Source organism: Centrocercus urophasianus, unplaced genomic scaffold, assembly GCF_019232065.1.
Source record: "Centrocercus urophasianus isolate 14NV4802_14NV808 unplaced genomic scaffold, USGS_Curo_1.0 seq_21, whole genome shotgun sequence".
In the NCBI taxonomy this organism is placed as follows: Eukaryota; Metazoa; Chordata; class Aves; order Galliformes; family Phasianidae; genus Centrocercus; species Centrocercus urophasianus.
The window spans coordinates 9,323,761-9,345,130 of NW_024884767.1; the positions used below are offsets into that span (position 1 = coordinate 9,323,761).

The following is a 21,370-nucleotide window of genomic DNA, read 5'->3' on the forward strand; positions in this document are numbered from 1 at the left end:
CATAGGCAGTTTTTTCCAGGACAGAAAGGATATGGCATCAGAGCCCTTCCTTACGTTTCTACACTAGCAAATGCTCTCCAGTCTGTGGCTTTCATTTGTTCAGAACAATGCAATGTGTCCAGAAGAAGAGGGGCTGCTCTCTCCTAAAAAGGTATCTCATTTTACTAAGCTGCTTACTAGTGCTTATCCCACTGTGCAGTTGGAAAGAGTGAAGAGCTGCTACTCTCTCCTTTCTAATTTCCTTTATCATAATCCCAGGCCCACTCACTTCCTCCAGTCCATCTGTCAGCTAACCTTCCCTCAGCTCAGAAGGTTTCCAGCTCCTGCTGCATGGCCTTCTGGCCATCTCTATGCTTGGATTTAAAACTATGTTTGATTTAGGTAAATCCAAAATATAGATACTACTGTGCAGACCTTAATGATCTAGTCAGTCATAACAGCAGGCAACACCTAGCTCAGTTACTAGACGCTTACCCAGCCTCAGAAGAGAGGACTGCTGCCAGTAGTGTCCTAGTGGTGTGGATGTGCAACTTGCAGCTTCAAGCCTATCTCAGACATACCTGCAATGCACTATGAGTAAAACCAAGGGCTAAGCCTTTCAGCTCACATAATTTGAGCTGCAGAAAAGTGCAGAAAGGGGAAAAACTTCTACATAGGATGATAGCTGAGCCCCAGCTAATCTTGTGTTTCACTTTTTTACTTTCCAAGAAGACTGTAGAAGAAAATAAGTGGGTAATTTGCCTTGGTTTATACATGGGTAGGCTCAAACTGATCCCTACTGGCTTCCAGAAATTGCTGTTGCTATTAGGAACTATCATGAACTCACTGTTCTTTCCTTAAGTGTCTAACCACTCTTTGTGCTAAATTACTGGTCTCAGGGACATCCTATTGCAGCGGGTTCTCTACTCTGATGACAGAAGGTCTTTGAGAAGCTCTTAATTTGGCAATTGTAATTTCTAGGGCAGCAGCCCTTTGGTGTATTTGTGTATATATTCACACCCCCAGGAAAAAAGGAAAACAAAGTTACTAAATCCTTTCTACACTGGCATTCCCTTATACACAGTTTTGTCACATCCCCCCAAGCTAACTGAGATCAGACATTAAAAGCAAAGCTGGTACAATGATTGCATGGAAATTGTCATATCCGTCCTCCCTCCCTCAGCTATGTTACATTTCCACTGCATCTTCCGCTTGACCAGGAAGAGGCCCCTTGAAGAAGTACTGTGCATCATGATTCAGCCCACAGAATCCTAAACAGCAACCAGAGGCATTTGACAATTCATATTTTTTTGTCTGCCAAATAAGCAGCAGCCCACTGGCAGCTTTTCCACACTGACAGATAAAAGCAGATATGCCTCTGCTTGTCTTTGAATTTATCTGCTTTGAACAGTTAACATTCTTCTGCCGTTAGCTAAAACAGCTTATCTTATTCCACTTTTTGTGCCTCCCTTTCTTCAAGACACAAACCACAGGGCTGTGTTCTATTTTATCTCTTTCCAGATTAAATAGAAACAGTGAGACTGGGAAACAATGTGCTAAATGGAACAATCACACAGAACAATGAGTAAAAATGCTTTTTTTGTGTGTCTGGGGGAAAATTATTGAAACCCCAGATAGTATATATAAAAAAGTATGCATGAGCAAAAGGACAAGTTATTATTATCCTGTATGAGACATGATTTAAACTTTAACCCAGAATAGAAGATGGAAAGTCGGTCACCACATCGTAAGAAGAAAGGCTACTGCCAGAGAGCAGGAAAAAGCAGGGGCGACATAAAAAACACCCCCTTAGAGAAATGCAGATTATGAGATAATGGTTTCTAGGGAGTGTTGCTAGGCTATGAAGATGGCAAAAATGCATTTAAGAAGCAATCCAGCATGAGGAGATGACTTAAAAAGTTATAGCAGCTTACTCATAAAATTATATACCAACGATTGGGATCTCTCCCTTCTGCCACCTGATCAATGCAATGAGAAGTGGGTTCCTGCCAATGCAGGAGAAATTGCAGGCATGTATCACATCAAAGTACACAGAGCTACAGGTGCAAGCATCAGGCACAGCCAGGTTGAAAGAAGCAGGGGATGTTTGTTCATGCAAGAAGTATCAGAGCTATGAAACTCCCTGACACAGGTCGTTGCAGAATGTAAAAGCTTACATAATCATATGGGAAGACCAAGGATGTTCATGTGACAGTTAACAAACATATGAAAAGAACTTCCTCAGCCGATAAGGACCTCCAGAAAAGTATTAGAGGAGAAATAAAATTGATATTTGCCTGATGAATCATCTTTCACCCTTTACCATCGCAATAATCCAAATAATCAGAAATATGTTTATTTCCTTTGAAATCAGTGGTAATAAACACACTCATAAAAATAACACCAGTTTGATGGTATTTGAAATGTCCTTTGCAGGACTATATCCATGGGATGAAAATCCCATATCTGGTACTGGTTACACTAGTGACTCTTTCTTTTCATCAGAAATATAAAGGAATTATATTCATGTTCCTTCATAGAATCATAGAATTGTTTGAGTTGGGAAGGACTTTTAGAGGCCACCTAGTCCAACACTTCTGCAAAGACCAAGGCTATCTACAGGTAGACCAGGTTGCTCAGATCCTGTCCTGCCTGACCTTCACTGTCTCCAGAGATGGGGATTCAAACAACTATGAGGTCAAACAACCGCAGGTCATGTTTGAACCATGACTTCCCTGTTTGCTGAAAGGCTCCAGATAGCACCGTATCTCAAACTGTCCCTCTAAGCTTAGACAAAGGGAATAACGGAGCAGCACTCAGTAGTGTTTTCTGATTTTCCCTTTGGACTGGGGAGCAAAACGCTTTTTCAATGTCCTCTTTGGGCCAACTTAATTCTTCGTTCTCTCTACTTAGAATCTTGAATCAGGAAACAAACAGATCTACCTTCCTAGCAGATGTTCTATTTTTCCTAGAAATACTAGTGTTGACAGGAGCAAAACAAAGCTAGGGACCACTTTCCAGACTCCCACCAGTCAAGAACAATCTCCATTACCAACCCTCTAGACAACAACTCACCTGAGATAGCTTTGTTGTGGTGGCTGGCAGGGGTGGCCGACTGAACTTCTTCTGGGAACCAATTGCTGCTGGAAATGGTGGTGCAGAGAAGACAGCTGCCACACAGTTAATCTTGTTGATCCAGGTCTGCATTTCTTCTTGGCTCCTGGAGGAAAAAACACATATCAAGCACTTGTTGACTCAGCCTCCTCTCCCTCTTTCCTACCCTTCCACTGGCACTTTCAAAGTGAGAGTAAGAAGAGTTGAACAGGTTTTAGAGTCTGCTGAGTCTTCTGTCTTTTGAGAGCGGTTAGTTTAGGTGCCTCATTCACAGGTTAGCTCATGAGTAAATCCATAACTCACCCTAGCATGCATCTTTTCCTATTCCAAACCAAGTGCAACAAGGAACAGAGGCAGTCAACGCCCTGATTCAGACATTTGTCTTAAGTTTCATCTGTTCTGCAGATAAGATCTCCTAAGATCTCTAGGAGATTCTATATGGATCTTGGTAGATAAGGGCTAATGCAAAAAACCTGTGCATCAGTTTTCAATGCCAGAAACCAAAAGAAGGTCATCTGTTCTGTCTGCATATCACAGCCTGAAGAGCTTAATCAAATTATTCTTGTATTAAGTACTAACTTTGTTTCTAACTGAAGTGTATCTTCTAGAAAGATATCCGGCTAAGTCCTGATGACATCAGGAGACAGAATCCAAGACTGCCTTCGGTCATCTGTTAAAATGATTAATCACTCTGACTGTTCAAAGTTTGTGCCTTGTTTCCAAATTGAATTTCCTGCAGCTTCAGCTTCCAGCTGCTGCATCTTGTTATGCCTTTCTCAGCTAGATTAAAAAGCCTCTTAAAACCTGATATTTCTTTCTCATGAACTACTTGTGCACTCTAATCATATCACTACTTAATCTTATTTCTAATCATATAAACAGATTGAACCTTTTAAGCCTCTGCTTTAACCTGTCTAAGCATGAATTTAACCCTCCTTTAGAAATGCCTTCTTCCCTCAACTACTGGCACAAATCAGAAGAGAGCACTTACTGGGCTTGAAAAAGCAGGACACTCCAATCTGCTGTTTTAAGCTTGAGGACATTGGGTTTCTTCTCATAGTCTGTTGCCTTGGATGCCAGTGCATGATGCACACTAACTGCATTCTTCAGATCTTCCTCCGCCAAAGCCTTTTCTGGTTTGTACTCATCCTACAGAAATTAGCAAGGAAAAATGACATCTTATTTCTCCACGTGCTACTCCTTTTCCCTTAATCTAAAGAAAAACCTTGTTGCATAGTGATGAAAAGCATTATTAAAGTACGTGGTCTCTCCAAAAGGAAGAGAAGTAGTTCCAAATCAGCAGTGGACTATTTGTCCTCACTTCAGGAATCCTTCACGGCCAGCTCTCCATCTCCACTACTCAACTGCTTATTCCTGCTGGAGTTCTCAATTTCCACAGCTCTACTTGTCCTTAACAGTGTAGAAGTCACCCTACCAGTCTCCACAAAGCAAATACAGCAACATTCTTTACATCTCTCTTTTGCTATGATGCTAGAGAGAAAACCTAGAAATGGCTGGTCTGCCAACACACTAATAGACTTATGAATCCAGCACCATCACACAGTTCCTTTGCACATTTTCTACAATCCATATCTATCTTTAGTCTTTAATAAAGGAAAAAAAAAAAAAAAAAAAAAAATCCCTGGGGTTAACAGGCCAGGTTCTATTTACACCACATTACACAACCCCTTTGGAAGCATAGATCTGTATGACCCACAGGAGGGAATACCTTCTCTGAGCAGGATCTGCAAATGGCAACCACAGGATTGTTCAGGTTTGCAACACGGTACCACTCCCAGCAAATAATAAAAACAGTGAGTCAAACTTCTCTGTGTTGCATTTGTCTGCTGGGAGCAGTGTTTGATCTCCTGAGCAACAGGAGCTGGGCAAGTGCACAATAATTGCGTTGCCAGAAGTTCAATTTAAAGCACACTCCACTACAAATGGCTTCCCGAATATAAGAAAAGTCAGAAGCTTTTTAAGGAAAAGTTAATCATGAGCAGTCTTGTACAATGTTTCTCAAGGAAAGCAGCCAGCAACTGATTCTACATCTTTCCTTTGCAATGACTACGACTTCACCAGAAATCAGTATCATCTGAAGCGACCTAGTATGATGGCCGCAAAACAAAAAAGTAATTCCCTGCAGGTGTCATAACTATTGATCCCTTCACTTGAACACAAGAGTTATGAGGTGGAGTTTAGTGGATAACAGAGTACAGGACACAAATCATACAGAAGGGACAGCATTAGCTTAAACACCCAGCAAGGTACTTCTCTTGGAGAAAAGCTGCTTAAGATGCACGTTTTGAATTAATGGATTAATTTACATGGTTTACCTGCTGGTATACAGACAGGAGCTTCAACTGCTGAGGTCATCTGTGCTCTCATCAGTGAGGCTGGGTTTGTCTGGGGCTCCCCAGGATGAGTTTCAGGGAAAGACAGTCACCACCTGTGGTGACCATATCCCAGAAGGGAGGGCAAAACGTCCCACTACTCTGCCAGTTTCCAGGCTAGTCCAGCTAGTTTAGGCCTAGAACCTGCTGCCGGTTAGACACTTCAGCAGTAAGCCAGGGAAGAAGCAGCTAACCAGCAATACCATCACAATCAACAGCTCCAACTGTATCAAGGCAAGAGCACAGAGCTGAAAGGCAGAGAACTGTTGCGCTTATGTCCAAAGGGTAGTCTTCAGCTAATCACCTGTGACATAAGGAGTTTTCAATGCCTGACAGAGAGCTAAGGCAAATGCTCCTTTGCCCTCCTGGCTATAGGTCCTGCCAAGTCCCAGCAAGTACTGGATGGACCTTCCTATCATGAGACACTCTGCCTACTCCCATTGAGGACACTCTCTACCCCTTCTTCAAGGCAAATGTGTGAAGGTGTCTAGCTAAAGGGCAAGAACTAGAAAAGGCTGGCCAACACCTCGCCCAGCTCTATCTTGATGATGAAGGAAGCAAGCCTCCTCCTTCAAAAGTAGAAAAGTTGATTTCTTTAGTGGTTGCTCTGGAGGAAATGACTGGCTCCACTATCCAGGGAATGAGAAAAAAATCAAAGCCAGGAAATGAACTTAGACCTCAGAGCATGATATTCTGGCTTTCCTCAAATTACTGCTTTGAGACAGTGCCAGCTACCACCATGCTTGGTTCCTCTCAGCTTTCTGTAAGATGAATCCGATGGCCACAACTCACTGGTGTCTAAATCTGTTCCAGAACAACTCCACATTTGGGCAGTCCCAGAAGCGGCACTGACTCAGAGCCCCTCCTTACTGACAGAGAGATTTCATTATGATCCTTGCTAATCCCACTGGATCAGATGGTTGCACTCTACCTTGACAGATGGGTCCCTGCCAGCTTCTCCAAAAGCAGTCATCAGCATACCACAAATGTCTACCAGTAGTTGGCCAGCCTAAGAGAAAACTGAAGGGACGTGAATGTGCTGTCAGAATTCTTCCTTTAAGACCTTCAACTCTTCTTAACTGGCAAGCAATGCTAGGGGCAAAGGAACATCCATATTTCATATGCCACCAAGGACAGCACATGTGCGAGCATCAGTGTGGAGGTGGAGCAGGAATGAAAGGCAGCTCACTAAAGTTAGACCAAATCAGTGGCAAGAAATACATAAGGAACCAGAAAGGAAATGTGACCTCAATATCAATTGAAATCTGCTGTGAATGTTGCACACAATGTAATTACATGCTGAATTCATCTTTCTCAGACTCCTAACAAATGACTTTTCTACATTCTGGTGACCCAGTTTCTAGATGGACACACATTCCTGCATCCTTTTCTGACACACCCAACTACAGCAGTCGGCTTTTTATCAGCCAAGGTATTCGTGAGTGGACACCTCTGGTCAACTCACATAATGGATGCAAAATCCTTTCAGAAAGTTTTGTGTCTGATCACTTTATACCCTTTATAGACTTTCCCTTTTTTTTGGTAAGTTTTGACAAAGGAAACATATTTGATAATAACTACACAAAAATACCTGAAATCCCACAAGATTATAAAGTATCACATCAAAGAGAGAAGATTTTGCAAACCTCAGAGCAGAGTCAAAACACAAGGCCCACGTCCTGCACAGCTGCTCATATGCAATTTCTAGCAAGGAAGTGAGGGCAGCCTTCTGTCCTCTCCTTATAAACCCCTTTTCTATACACACTTCACATCCCATGTCAGTCCAGTGAAGAGACATTCTGTCAAGCTCCTACTTTGCGATTTCCTCTTGCTATAAACTGAAGGCAGGAAATTAGTCTTGGCCTGAGGATGTCCAGAGTCAGGGCCAACAGCCCAAACATGTCAAACCTCTAATTTTATATAATATTGTGCAGACATGTTTAGTTGGCTAATTGTGAATGCTTCCACTGAGCCCCTCTAGTGGCCTCTGTGCTCGCTAATTCAGAAACTCTCTCTCTCACAAATTACTCATTAAAAATAAAACAATATGCAGCACAGTAATTAGCACTGGAGCTGTACCAATGAAACAAAAAAAAAAAAAAAAAAAAGAAAAGGGCACAGAGACAAGATTGCCCAGATAAACCTCCCTGTAAATCTCAAATGACCGCCGTTTAGGAACCACTCTCATCTACAGACTTTACAGCAAAATAAGAATTAGTCTGCTATGCAAAGAGAATGGGAAGAGAATTGGGATCACGCTACCCACTGGGAGAATCACAGCTGTTACAAACTATTAATATTTATATTAGAGTAATGTCTTGAAGGAACAGCTGAGTTACAGATGAGCACAGAAAGTAACAGTGCATAGGCCTATACATTTATTTGTGGGCATACACAAGTGAGATTTCTCTCTCTCTGCTTGAATAGTACTCAGTGCAATGAAACTATCATCACAGCTTTTTCCTCCACAAATATACAGATAATGAGAGACAGAGGGAAATCTTGTAAATGCATATGGGTATGCATCCTGCCCTGCAGCACTGCATAATTAGGAGAGAAGGGAAACAGAGAGAAGGAAATCCCTTTCTCGTAACTACCACCATAGTTCTTCATTTCTACACAGAAATCAAGCTGCTCTAAAATCCTCCTCAACTTCATGAAATTGGGATAATTTCTGTCTCCCAGTATATTGCAGAAGGAAACAATAATTCATCAGCACTTACTATCTCTAAACTTGGTCTAGCCATATATTTTAAAACCCTACCATTGCCAACTTCCACAATAGCATATTCCCAACAATGCAAGATTTATTTCAGGGCTGGAGCAAAGCCCTGCTGGACCTTCTGGAGCTGAAGAGAAATCAGAGGATGTTTCACTGATGCTGCATGAGGCACTGCTGCTGAGCAGGGGTCACAGGCACCCTCGGGAGGCTCACAGCTGCCCCATCACTCAGGGAGTGAGTCACTTCCCATCAGACCTCTCTGTCAACCTTTCTAGCGCTGAATTAAAAGTCTAGCTTGTCCCTTGCTACAGCTTCAATGAACGTGGATTCAGGGCTATGTGGGAGAGCACTACTTTGCAGAGTAACCATCTTGTAATCACTGAATTCAAGTGCCATGACAAATGCAAGATGCACAACTGAAAAACAAATGAGAGCAAGAACGCCACCAATGTATTTGTTCTGCAAAAGTGTAGCCAGATGTGAAATCACTCTCACGCTTACCAAGAGATGGAAGGTGACAGTGGGGAGAGCAACCTTCTGCAGAAAATCTGCATGATACATCAACATCTGTAAATTTTGTCTAAGTGTTTTTAACTAATATTACAGTGACACTTACAGAAGTTTTTAATTAAGACTCTAAAATGGACAGCACCTCCACTTCTTCCCCTTGAAAGCTTATTAAATCCCCCTCAAGGATCAAATAAAAAATTAATTCATATGCTATGGACAGGAACCTTCTTACTTCTTAGGGAACCATCCAGTCTTTTCAGATAAATGCTAAACATGACTCATTTCAGAAATCAAAGCAGCTGACTGCAATTCACTCAAGAAAGTGAAAATGCAAGCCTGCCATATAGACCATTTTAATAAAATCTGAAGCTGCTGCCAGGAAAAGAACCAGAGGGAAGGCTTAGCTGCAGTTCAAGACATTTGGTTCTAGTCTCTCACACTGGCTTTGGAGCATGTAACACACAACTGTCAGCCCAAACCTTTCCTCCTGCCTCCAGATTTTCGGTCTGCTTCGGCACTTCAGCCCTGTCAAACAGGCACTGAGCACAGACCAGCCACCTCATCAACCCTGTGCTGTAAGAAATGGATCCAATTTATCACGGATCCAATACACCATGCTGCTTCTGAAGAAAACAATAACATCAGAAACAGAAACCCAGAACAAAGAAGGAGGAAATAACAGTATGCACTTGCACTCTTTACAGCTGCAAAACACAGTGGAAATGCAGAAACACTTTCAGCAGAGCATATTTCTACAATGCAGAGCAACCTGGACAGAACTCACTTATATCAAGAACATTACACTTACGGCAGGAGACACAAAGGCTTCAAAATCTACAAACTGACAAAATTTGATTCTCTCAGTTCTTGCTCATATATTCCATCTCACTTTCCAAGAGAAGTTTCAGTTTAAAAAAGCTTATAGTTAAAGCTGTATTACAATTAAGCTTGCGCCAAAAGACTTGAAGGGTTTGAAGCTGACGTTTTTTTTAGACTTCTTGCTGGCAGAGAGTAAAATTTTTTTAGAAATAAGTGTTTTATCCTGCTTTGGAAAAAAAATGGTATCCTCCAATTCTGCTATGGAGCATAAGCTGCAGATTCCTACCAAGATCAAGCTGCTGTTAAATAGTTTTGCAGCTGCTCTTGCAGTCACTGCAGAAAAGTGTACTGTGAAAAGACTGGAAAGGAGGACAGCCTCATAGGAGGTGAAGTCATACATATCAACTGCAGTGTTAAAAGCAGCCCGGAGGAATCTGTGCAAGACACAGAGAGATGATGCTGTCTTAGCTTGTGAAGCTAGCCATTTTGTCAGTCATGAGTGACAGTGATGGCATAAACTGGAATTGACAAGGTGCACATCTGGATAGTGACAATGAGACTGAATTTGAAACTGAAAAATGGAGGAGCACGGTAATAAAAGAATTCACATCTCAGTGTGCGTGTAAACAGGATGGGGCACAAACAGAGCAGATACACTGCGGGTCAGAGGGAAAGGAACCTGGAGATGGGCTGTGAGAGTGGAGAGGATGCCTGCTGCTTTATCCCCCTTCAATAAGTTTCCAAAAGATAGTGATTTCTCCTACCTTTTGCAAGTACAAGACTGTTCCCTTCAGCACAGCATAAAAGGTTTTCCAGCCTCGCTTTCCCCAGGGAGCTGCAAAGAAAACAAATGAAAACCCATTTAACTCAGATCCATTTTTACACTTTGTCTAGGCAACAGGAGAGTTACATTAGTCCTGTGTAAAACCTCCTTTGTACTCTCGTTTTCAAAGGACAATGCAACTCAGCCTGCACAGTGCCTGAAAATACCTGCTGTAAGGTAGAGTAAAACAACCCTGAAGACAGCACTATACTGGATCAGAAGGGAACAGGAGCAACGCAGAAAGCAGGCCTGAGAGATCTGGTCTTTCTGCTCTGGCACTGACACTGCTCCTATACTGTTAGGTCTGAGGTTTGTACAGTGGTGATGTTTTTAGTAGGAAACACCCTTTCTCCATGTCAAAGCAGGTCGCAGCCACTGCTCAGAATCAGTGCAACATTGCCCAAAAAGCAATGCCTCCCAAGAGCATCCTTCCTTCTTGCAACTGCTGTTCACCCAAGTGGGCACTGAGTGGTCAGATGCCTGCTTCATTCTATCCCTTCTTTCCACAGTTGTTGGGAAAGCCAAAGGGGAAGCAGAAAGGAGCCAAATCAAAAATCACCTCTCAAGAAACCTGAAGTAACACTGAAGAGCATCACAAAAGCAACACATCCAACCTATAAATTCATAGGGACAAGAGGAAAAAAAAAAAAAAAGAGAGTTGTAGGGAGAAAAAGTATGAAAGCTCCAGTCTGAAATTCAGCTGTGGTACAGGGAAAGAAGGCATGTGCTGTACAGTCACAGAGACAGAGACCAGAAGCATGCATTGAAGTTCACTCTCCACCAAGTACACACCAGTGACCAACATCCATTTGCATATATATTAAATACTGCAACTAATAGCTTGTACATGACTAAAGCATCACCCTGAAAAAGGAATCCCATTCTGATCTGACCAAGTGGCAGTGAAAAAGTTGTTACTCATTTGCTCCAGAAGTTAATCACCAGATTAATGAGTTAATCTCACACAGTGGACATTATTCCTACTTGTATTATGCAACAAATAGAATTTCACTTTAGAAACCTTTACATAAATTAAGCTCTCCTGAATTACAACAGTGTGTTAGGATACTTATAAAGACAAAAGCTGCTGTTGCAGGCATCCTGGTTGGGCAGATTCCTCACGTTTTCATAAAACTATATCACAGAATAGGTTGGTTTGGAAGGGACCTTAAAGCCCACCAAGCCCCAACCCCATGCTGTGGGCAGGGCTGCCCACACCAGCTCAGCTGCCCAGGGCCCCATCCAACCTGGCCTTGAACACCTTCAGGGATGGGGCACCACAGCTTCTCTGGGCAGCTGTGCCAGGGCCTCACCACCCCCTGAGTAATGAGTTTTTTCCTAACATCCAACCTAAATCTCCCCTTTTAATTTAAAGCCATTCTCATCCTATCACTATTAGGCCATGTAAAAAGTCACTCCCACTCCTGCTTATAAGCTCCCTTTAGGTACTTGAATGCCACAAGAACATAGTGGGTGAGTAAGAGCATTGTGGAAGAGCACTGTGGAACCTTCTCTTCTGCAGTCTGAAAAAGCCCAGTTCCCTCCGCCTTTCTTCACAGGAGAGGTGCTCCAGCCCTCTGATCATCTTTGCAGCTCTCTTCTGGACCTGCTCCAACAGATCCCCACCCTTCTTGTGCTGGGAACCCCGGGCCTGGACACTGTACTGCAGACGGGGTCTCACGAGGGCAGAACAGAGAGGGACAACTCCCTCCCCCTCTCTGCTTCTACCCCTCTGCTGATGCAGCCCAGGAAACTTTCAGCCTTCCAGGCTGCAAGTAGTGCACACTGCTGACTCATGTACAGTTTCTCCATTTACCAAAACTCTCAAGTCTTTCTCCGCAGGGCTCTTCATTGTGAATTCTTCTTCCAGTCTGTACACAGATCTGGGACTGCCCCAACCCAAGCGCAGCACCTTGCACCTGGCCTTGTTGAATATCATTTGTTTCACATGGGCCTACCTTTCAAGCCTGCAGAGGTCTCTGTGGATGGCACTCCTTCCCAGTGTATTACCAACAGCACCACTCAGATCAGCATTGTCTGCAAACATGCTGAGGGTGCACTTGATCCCACTGTCTGCATCACTGATAACGATGTCGAAGAGCACCAGTTCCAAGACTGACCCTTGAGGGACATCACTCATGACTGGCCTCCACATGGACATCTGTTAACCACAACCCTCTGGCTGCAATCATCCAACCAATTCTCTATCCACTCTTCAAATCCTTCTCTCTCCAATTTAGAGATAAAGATGTGATGTGGGATCATGTCAAAGGCTTTGCAGAAGTCCAGGTAGATAATATCTGTTGCCCTTTCTTAGTCCACTGATGCTATTTTTCTATCACAGAAGGATACCAGATTGGTCAGATATAATCTGCTACTGGTGAACCTGTGCTGGCTGTCAAAGACCACCTGTTCATCTTGCATGTGCCTTAACACAGCTTCTAGATCTGTTCTGTGATCTTCTCAGGCCCAAGGGTAAGGCTTACAGGTCTGTAATTTCCCAGGCCTTCCTCTCTACAACTGGCTTTTATTCATGAAAGGATTATCTCAAAAATGCCAACATTCAATGAGGTGAATAATGAGTGATTCTGAATATTTGTAATTAAACAAATTAATCATGGCAACCATACACAATTATTTATTAAGGTTAAATAAACAAATTTAATAAAGAAGAACCTACTCACAACATCCACTCATCACAAAGAATGAGGTCAGTTTGATCACATCACCACCACTTGAATTCAGCTGTACTAGCTGTACTAGCCTCCAGGTTGAAAACACAGTCCTTCAAACATACCTTCTAAAATACACTAGCACAACATGCAAGTGCAAAACCATTTAGCTTAACTAGATAGAGTTGCAGTTACTGAAAACTAATCACAAAGTCAGGATTCTCTTTTCTCTTCACGATTCACCCCAGAAGTATGAACCATTAGTACTGATCTTCAACAATAAATGGGAAAAATACAGGTGTCCTGAGTAGCCTCTGCTGTTTCTAAGACTCTTACTAGAAAACAAACAACTGAAGATAACCAAACAACAAAATGCATGCAGGCAAATCAAACACCTGTGATAATTAGTGCTCCAAGAATGGAAGTAGGACAAGAAAGAAAAAGGTTAATTAAAAGTAAATAAGAAACACAGCAGGCTTATTACAAAGAATATTTACGAAGACTATTTATGAAACTGCATGGCATAATTCTTGATGTTACCAAACACTGCTAGACTTGACAGAATTGTGACCCAAGAGCAGGAAAGGAGGGAACACTTAGAGGATCTTCCAAGCAGAGATGAACAACATTTTTTTAAAGGCAGAAGTAGAGGAGAGGGGAGATTTGAAACAACATGGTACCACATGAGGAAAAGGAGAATTATCAGAACACTACTGAATAGCTGTAATTCACTTGAAATTGTTTTCTCTTCTATAAACCATGAGATCTATTTTCGTTGAGCACAAAAGATTCATGCTGCTTTGCTGTACCACATTACTCAATAGGCACATGCATTAGAGCTGATGCAAATGGAACTGAACATTGTAAATCCTGGCCTGATAGTGAGAGTGTGATAATCCAATTGCTGGGTTGTTTGTTATTGCTGCAATTTTCCTTAATGAAGCAGCACTATTCACCTTGAAAAGCAGTCTCATCCTAAGTGGTACAGTGCAGAGATTACAAGGAAGAGAGATACGATGTTATACAGGGAAGAGAGTTATGATGTTACATGTGAAGGATACTTACTTTTCTTTCCATCCATATCTGCATGGATTTTCCGAGCCAGAAATCCAGTTTTATACACAGCAGCATTGGGGTCATGAGGGATGTCCAGGAATGGGTTATTAGAGTTTCCAATCCGACTTACAGCCTTCGTCTGGTTCCCATTATCTTTTTCATCTGTACCATCTGAATGAGGTTTTTTTTTCTCTTCTTCATCCCTTAATGAGTAATGAAATACGAGAATGAATGAGCAACTGACCAGCAAGGTTTCATTTTAGTAAATCTTGCATGCTCCTTGTCAAAACTTACCCCTCTCTTCATAGGGAACCTTATGTAAGAGAAACCCAGATGTACACTATAAGATAGACAAATTGTAAGCAAAGCATCAACATCATTATAAGCAAAGTTAATCGACTTCACCAAAACAGCCTACAGCTGTAGGAGCTGAATTTTAAAGAATGGCCAAGATTGCCTTTTATATTTCCAAAAGACAGGCTTTCTAAAGTGCTCTATGTCCTACAGCTTCACTTATTTTCATTTCCACTTATCTGAGTGCTATAATAGAAAACAGTTGCCTGCAACGTTCTCCTGAAAAACCTTTGATTTCTTCAAGTATTCACATGTAGATGAGAAACATTAGATTACTAGAGATCACCAGGACTTATTCCTTAACTTCACACATGATACACAGACTCTACTTTCTTTTCTTCAATTTCCTCCATAGACTAGCATAAAAGCATTACATTGAAAATAAAAACTACAGCAGGTGAATTGTCTTATCTGTATCTTAGAAACAGAATGCTGCTCAAAACGTTACTTAGTAGTACGGTGTACTCAACACAGCCCTTGGGAATAACAAGGCGATCTGTTTCAGCAAGTCACAAGCACTGCCCAGATAGTGAACGCCTTCTTGCTTGTCAGCCAAGAGCAAAAAGGATAAGTTAACATAAAAAACAAAGGATGTCCATGTTGTTTTCAGAGAACAATCGGTCACTGGATCTAGGTGGATAGTGCATCTGGAGGAATCATGGCTAGTGTCAGATTACAGTACAGCCCAGTCTCTTTCGAAGTCCCTGCACGTTTCTTTCCAGTTGACTGACAAAGGTGCACCAAGTAGGCTGAAAAGTTGGTAACTGAAGGATATGGTAGCAATGTTTCTCCTAAATCCAGCATCTGTCAAAAAAAGGTCATTAACGCTTCAGTGCAATGATAGCTACTTGAGAGGGAAAGTGAAAATCTGCAGCATTTCACTGGACCCAAATGATCTGCACAGATGGCAAACTACGTAACCCAAAGCAGAACTTCCAAATGTGCACATGTACACAGCTGTGCATCAGACAAGGAGTAGCAAGGCATGTATCAGTCTCCTTCTGGGACATGCTGCAATCATGGTCTGCAAATGACCATCCAAAGAAACATCCTCCAAGACACTGCAGGTACAACGATCATCTGTGACATCCCAACCCTTGCTGAAATGGTTTCCTACGGAATTTAGTCTGAAGCAATACCTAGGCAATGGACTGTTATAATAACAAGGAAAACAAATCCAGAGGCACAGGTGAAATCTATCAGCAGTATGGATATGAGTGCTACACATTCAGCCAGAGAGCAACAGAAAGGTCCTAAGTATTTGATTCAGTCGTAGAGATGTAGGTAGTGGTGCACTATATGTAATCATGATGTTGGCTGGCAAAATCTTCTGATTAGTAAGGCGAATAAAACTTCTATTGGAAAACCAGATTCCTGAAAGAGAACACCAGTTCTTCCATCGTCTAGCCTATCAATGCATGTGTTCCTACTCCAGAACAAAGAGAGATGCAATAAACCTGTTGGTCAAAGCAATAGAACTTCTTTGTGCAGAGTTCTGCTGAAGCCCTGTCCCAAGTTAAAAAAATATAGGAATTCCTGATAATTTTGACTGTCCCCACCTTTCCTCTCCTGTTTTGACTAGCTGGTGGCAAGGCCTGACCACTGTGACAAATACTTCTTATATCTGGCCATTTCAGGAGTACATTCTCTCAACACAAGTCTCTGTGTACTTCATACTGCCTAATCTAGACTAAAATCTTCTGTAGGGCACTAGCACTCAGGCTTGTGAATTCTGGGATCTCAGACAAGGATAAAGTGGATTTCTGCTTGTCAGCTTACAATTTTTTGGAATGCACTATCTTCTTTTGGTCCATGGGAGCACATTGTCCTATACAGATCCTGTCCTGTGGGAATGTACTTGCACCCTTATGCAAGCAACTACAGGAGTTGTGACCAGTAGGGATCCTAGCCAGCGCTATTGCTGGGAGCGCTCTCAAAGTCAGCACCTCTAGGGCAGCTAATAAGCAGGAATTCTTTATAAGACAACTGAAGATGGAACAGAAAAGGATAAAATACTATCTGCTGTCCTGCCTACTGGACAGGGAACAGGCCTTAAAATGGTCCTTCAAGCTGTCACTTAAAATGGGACATCTTTGAGACTCAGAAGCCTATCACACACCCGAGAGCTAAATGTTCTGATTGTTTGGAGGTCAAGACATATAAGCAAGTCCATCAGGTGCAGCGAAGGGAACAACAGAGGTAGAGGGACTCATTACAGAGGACATGAAAGAATGGAAGAACAGCTGATTAGCCTCTCCGTGGGCTCCGGGACTCATTTCTTCAAATGTTTCATTTTACTTCAGTGGTTAAGCATAAGAAGAAAGCAGGACTGGGAGCAGTTTCAAAGCAGTAGAACTGTTCAGGTAATGTATTCGGTCACACACCCTCAAAAATTAGAATAGGACTGGTCAGGAATGGAGTCAACTGGGGACTGATACAAGCATGTACCCCTACATAAACTAGTCAGCAAAAAACGTGATAAATAGCTGTAAAAATCACAGACTGGTAGGGGTTGGAAAGGACCTCTGAAGATCACAGACCCCGCAAGCAGGTTCTCCAAAGTAGGTTACTCAGGAAATCATCCATGTAAGTTTTGAATACCTCCAGAGACAGAGACTCCACAACCTCTATGGACAGTCTGTTACATGTTCTGTCATCCCCACAGTAAATAAGTCTTCTCATATTCATATGGAACTTCTCATATTCTAGTCTGTGCCTGTTGTACTTTGTCCTACTGCTGGGCATCACCGAAGAGAGATAGTCCCCATATTCTGACTCCTGCCCTTCAGATATTTTAAGTGTTGATAAGATCCCTTTCTCAGCCTCCTCCAGGCTAAAGAGTCCCAGATTTCTCAGCCTTTTCTCATACAGGGGATGCTCCAGGCCCTTAATCATCTTTGTAACCCTCTGCTGAACTCTCTCCAGTAGCTCCCCTTCCTTCTTGTTCTGGGGAGTGCCCAGAAATGGATACAGTACTCCACATGTGGCCTCCCAAGGGCAAAGCAGATGTGGAGTGTCACCTTTCTCAACCTGACAACCACATGCTTTTTAAAAATACCAGTCTTTCTTGGCCACAAGGGCATACTGCTGGCTCATGGCCAAACTGTTGTTCACCAGGACACTCAAGTCCTTCTCTGCTTTATTCCAGCAGGTCAGTCCCTAGCCTGTACTGGTGCATGCAGTTATTCCTCCACAGGTGCAAAACTCTACACTTGCTCTTGTTGAACCTCATCAGGCTCCTCCCCACTCAACTCACTAGTCTGCTCAGTCTTGCAGGATGGTAACACAGCCTTCTGATCTGTCAGCTCCCTGACAGATCCCTCATTTGTATCATCAACAAAGTTACTGACAGCAGACTCTATCTCTTTGCCCCAGCCACTAATGAAAATGTTGAACAAGAACAGATTCAGTACCAATCCCTGAGGAACATGCTAGCTGCAGGCTTCCAACTAGACCCTATATCACTGATCACAACCCTTTGAGCTCTGCCAGGCAGATAGTTCTCAATCCACCTCACTGCCCACTCATCTATATCACACTTCCTAAACTTATCTACAAGGATGTTGTGAGAGACAGCGTCAAAAATCTTGCTGAAATTGAGGTACACAACATCCACTGCTCTACCCTCACCTAACCTGGTGATCTGGTGATGACGTTGTAGAAAGTTACCAGGTTGGTCAAGCACGATTTCTGCCTGGTGAATGTTAACTACTCCTGATCATCTTCTCTTCTTCCGCTTGCTTGGAGATGACATCCAGAATAAGCTGTATCATTACCAATAGGCTGTGAAGAAATCAGGCTGATTAGCCTGTAGTTTCCCAGGTTCTCTTTCTCGTCCTTTTGGAAAACTGGAGTGACACTAGCTGTCTTCCACTTCTGAGGCACCTCTCCCATTCTTTATGACTTTTCACAGATTATGTGTAATGGCTCAGCACACTCAGCACTAATGACTGCATCCCATTAGGGTCGACTGAACTGTGTTTCAAGTTTGCCTAGATCATCTCTGATGAGATACTCCTTAACCAAGGTAAAGACTTCTTTTCTCCAGACTCTTTTATGACAAGGGTCTGGAATTCTCAAGAAGCAGTCTTAGCAGTAAAGCAAAGAAAGCATTGAGTAGCTCTGCTTTCTCCATTCTCAGTGCACCCACCTCAATAAGCAGTGGGCCCATATTTTTCCTCGTCTTCCTTTTGCTACTGACATAAAAAAGGCTCTCTTGTCCTTGGTTTTGCTCATTAGATATAATTCCAAGTGGGCCATAGCCCTCCTTGTGGCATCCCTGCAAGCCCTGGCAATATTCCTACATTCCAAGTGGCCAGACCCCTTTTCTTCATTCCATAGACTTTCTTCTTCCATTTGAGTTTTTCCATGAGTTCATTGCTCATCCACATAGCTCTCCTGCAACTTTTGTAGGATTTCTTACTCTTAGGGATGCGCCGATCTTGAGGGTGGAAGAAGTGCTGCTTGAATGTCAACCAATTCTCCTAGGCCCCCTTACCTTCCAGTGCTCTAGCCCATGGGATACCTCCAAGTAGGCCACTGAAGTGGTCAGAGATGGCACTCCTGACGTCCAGGGCTGCAATCCCACTTAATTGCCTTCTTTCTTCCACTTAAGATCCTGAACTCAACTATCTCATGGTCGCTAAATGCAAGGTTGCCCACAGCCTTCATGTTCCCAACCAATCTTTCCTTGTTTGTAAGAACAAGTTCCAGTAGCACACCTCTCCTCGCTGGCTCTTCCACTACTTTTATCATGAAGCTATTTTCCACATACTACTGGAACCTCCTGCACTGTGCATCCCTGGCAATGTTGCTTTTCCAGCAGGTATCAGGGTGACTGAAGTTTCCCATGAGAACCAGAGCACGCAATTGTGAGGCTACTTTCAGCTGCTTGAAGAAAGCAGCTCATCAACTCACCTCATCAACTTCTTCCTTCTGATCAGGTGGCCTGTAATAAACACCCACAACAGCATCACCCATATGAGCCTGCCCCATAATTCTGACCCACAAGCTCTCCACGTGTTTGTCATTCATCCCTAGGCAGAGCTGGATATGTTCTAGATGCTGTCTCATATAGTGACTCCCCCATCTCACCTTGCTGGACTTTTTTTTCCCCTAAAAAGTATGTAGTCACCCCTGACAGCATTCCAATCATGCAAGTTCCTCTAGGTCTCCATGACTGCAGTGGCAAACACATTCTAAGTATACCTGTTTATTACCCATGCTGCATTCACTGGTATATAAAGCTCTTCAGAAACGAAAAGGGAGCAGAGGGCACATATTTCTCTAGAGAGATTCAAGAGGATCCCTGATAACACACCCTTGAGGTGGCTGGCCTTCTGGCTTATGTTATGGGAAGCAGCTAAGGAACATCGGTCACTGTTTTTTCGCCTGGCTCATTTCCCAAACTCATGTAAGGCTGACATGTTCTTGTAGGGCTGTACAAAACATAATTCCTTCGAAGAACAGTCCAAAAATGGATAGGCTGTAATGAAGATATGTTAAACCAAGTTTACTCTGCACCAGCTTTAGGGTATGGTTGTAAGAAGGAATAGGTGCAGAAAATTCAGCTGGCCTGTGGATACATACACCTGAAAACTGATCTTTTCTTGAAATTCTAGATTGTGAAGGGTAAAACTACTTCCTTAATCTCAGAAGGCTCTCAGAGATTATTCAAGTCATGTAATGTCCCTAGCTTGAAGGTCTATTGTGATGCAGATAACAGTCAACATCTAGTGTCTCTATGCAAGTGTACTCCAAGTCATGGATCTATTATCACACAGGCAGTGATGACATCCCTGTCAAAGCCAAGCTCAATGCCTTAATACAAGATATGGAATAATCTTTGTGCCTTTGGGTGAAAATGCTGGTTCTAACACAGATTTCATTAGCAAGATATTATCATGAAGTCTGCAAAAACGTGAAGAGGTTTAAAGTCCTTTCTGTCTCTCCCAGCAGAGGGATATCATTCCAGGCTCTGGGCCAGGAACTGATACCTCTGGTGAACTTCTCTGAGGACTGTAAGAGGCTAATGGTTGTAAATCCTCTTGTGGAGGCTAAGGATGGTAAGCGATTACTATAATCTCAGCTTGGCAGAATACTGGTGACAAGAAAAGGCTTCTAATAGTGCTTCTCCAAGACTCTCCCTATGGTAACTGACATCTGCAAAAGGAAGATCTTAAGCTTCATCTTCCTTTATATTATCTCCTTGGAAAAGGATCTGCAGACAGAACAATAAATCATACCACTGGTTTCTCCTGAGAACCAGCACAACCAAAGCAACAATCTGCTTGTTCTCCCATTTGAAGATGCTGAATTGAAAGAGTAGTTTTCTTTCCCACATGCTTGATCTTAGAACAACCATAGAAAATGCCTGCCTCTTAGAAACAGTTTTGAAACATATCCAGAAATAAAGATGCTGCCATACAACGTGGTTTTGGGGTCTTGGAGGAAAACAACATCCACTTTTATCAGTAACAAAAACACTTCTGAACTGCTCTGTAGTCTGATTTGAGGATCTGCCTTAGAAAATACTTTCAACAGGAAAGATATGGTCAAAACTTCCATTTTTCTTCTCATTTGTTCAAGTAGAAAACTTACATGACATGGCTAGGCAAAAGACTGACCACATTAATTTAAAAGAATTACATCAAATTTAAAAGAATATTCATATTTGTAGCATATAATTATACAAAACTGTTGGATGAATAACTTTACAATCAGGAGCTTGACTTAAGAAACCAGTGGAAAGAAGTTTCCAATGGCATATTTCCCAAATAGAGGACAGAAGAAAAGAGAGCTGTATGGGAACTGCTGAATCACGGCCTGAACCTCTGATTGATCACCCGAGGCGAGCAATGAGTCAGCCACAGGAGCACAGCTGAAGGCAATTCACCTGTGCTGCCAGAAGGGCTGGAGCCTGGCTCCT

The 21,370-nt window shown here is 42.6% G+C and overlaps 1 protein-coding gene across 1 annotated transcript in view; it reads right to left on the reverse strand.

Annotated features, from left to right (window-relative positions):
• PSD3 (pleckstrin and Sec7 domain containing 3) overlaps positions 1-21,370 on the reverse strand; it is a 102,780-nt gene that overhangs the window by 15,950 nt on the left and 65,460 nt on the right. Inside the window, exons 11-14 of the mRNA XM_042822771.1 lie at positions 14,098-14,291; positions 10,302-10,372; positions 4,085-4,242; positions 3,055-3,199 (exon numbers count right to left, since the gene is read on the reverse strand). Of these exons, the coding sequence (XP_042678705.1) occupies positions 3,055-3,199; positions 4,085-4,242; positions 10,302-10,372; positions 14,098-14,291 (568 nt within the window). The remainder of the gene's footprint in view (positions 1-3,054; positions 3,200-4,084; positions 4,243-10,301; positions 10,373-14,097; positions 14,292-21,370) is intronic.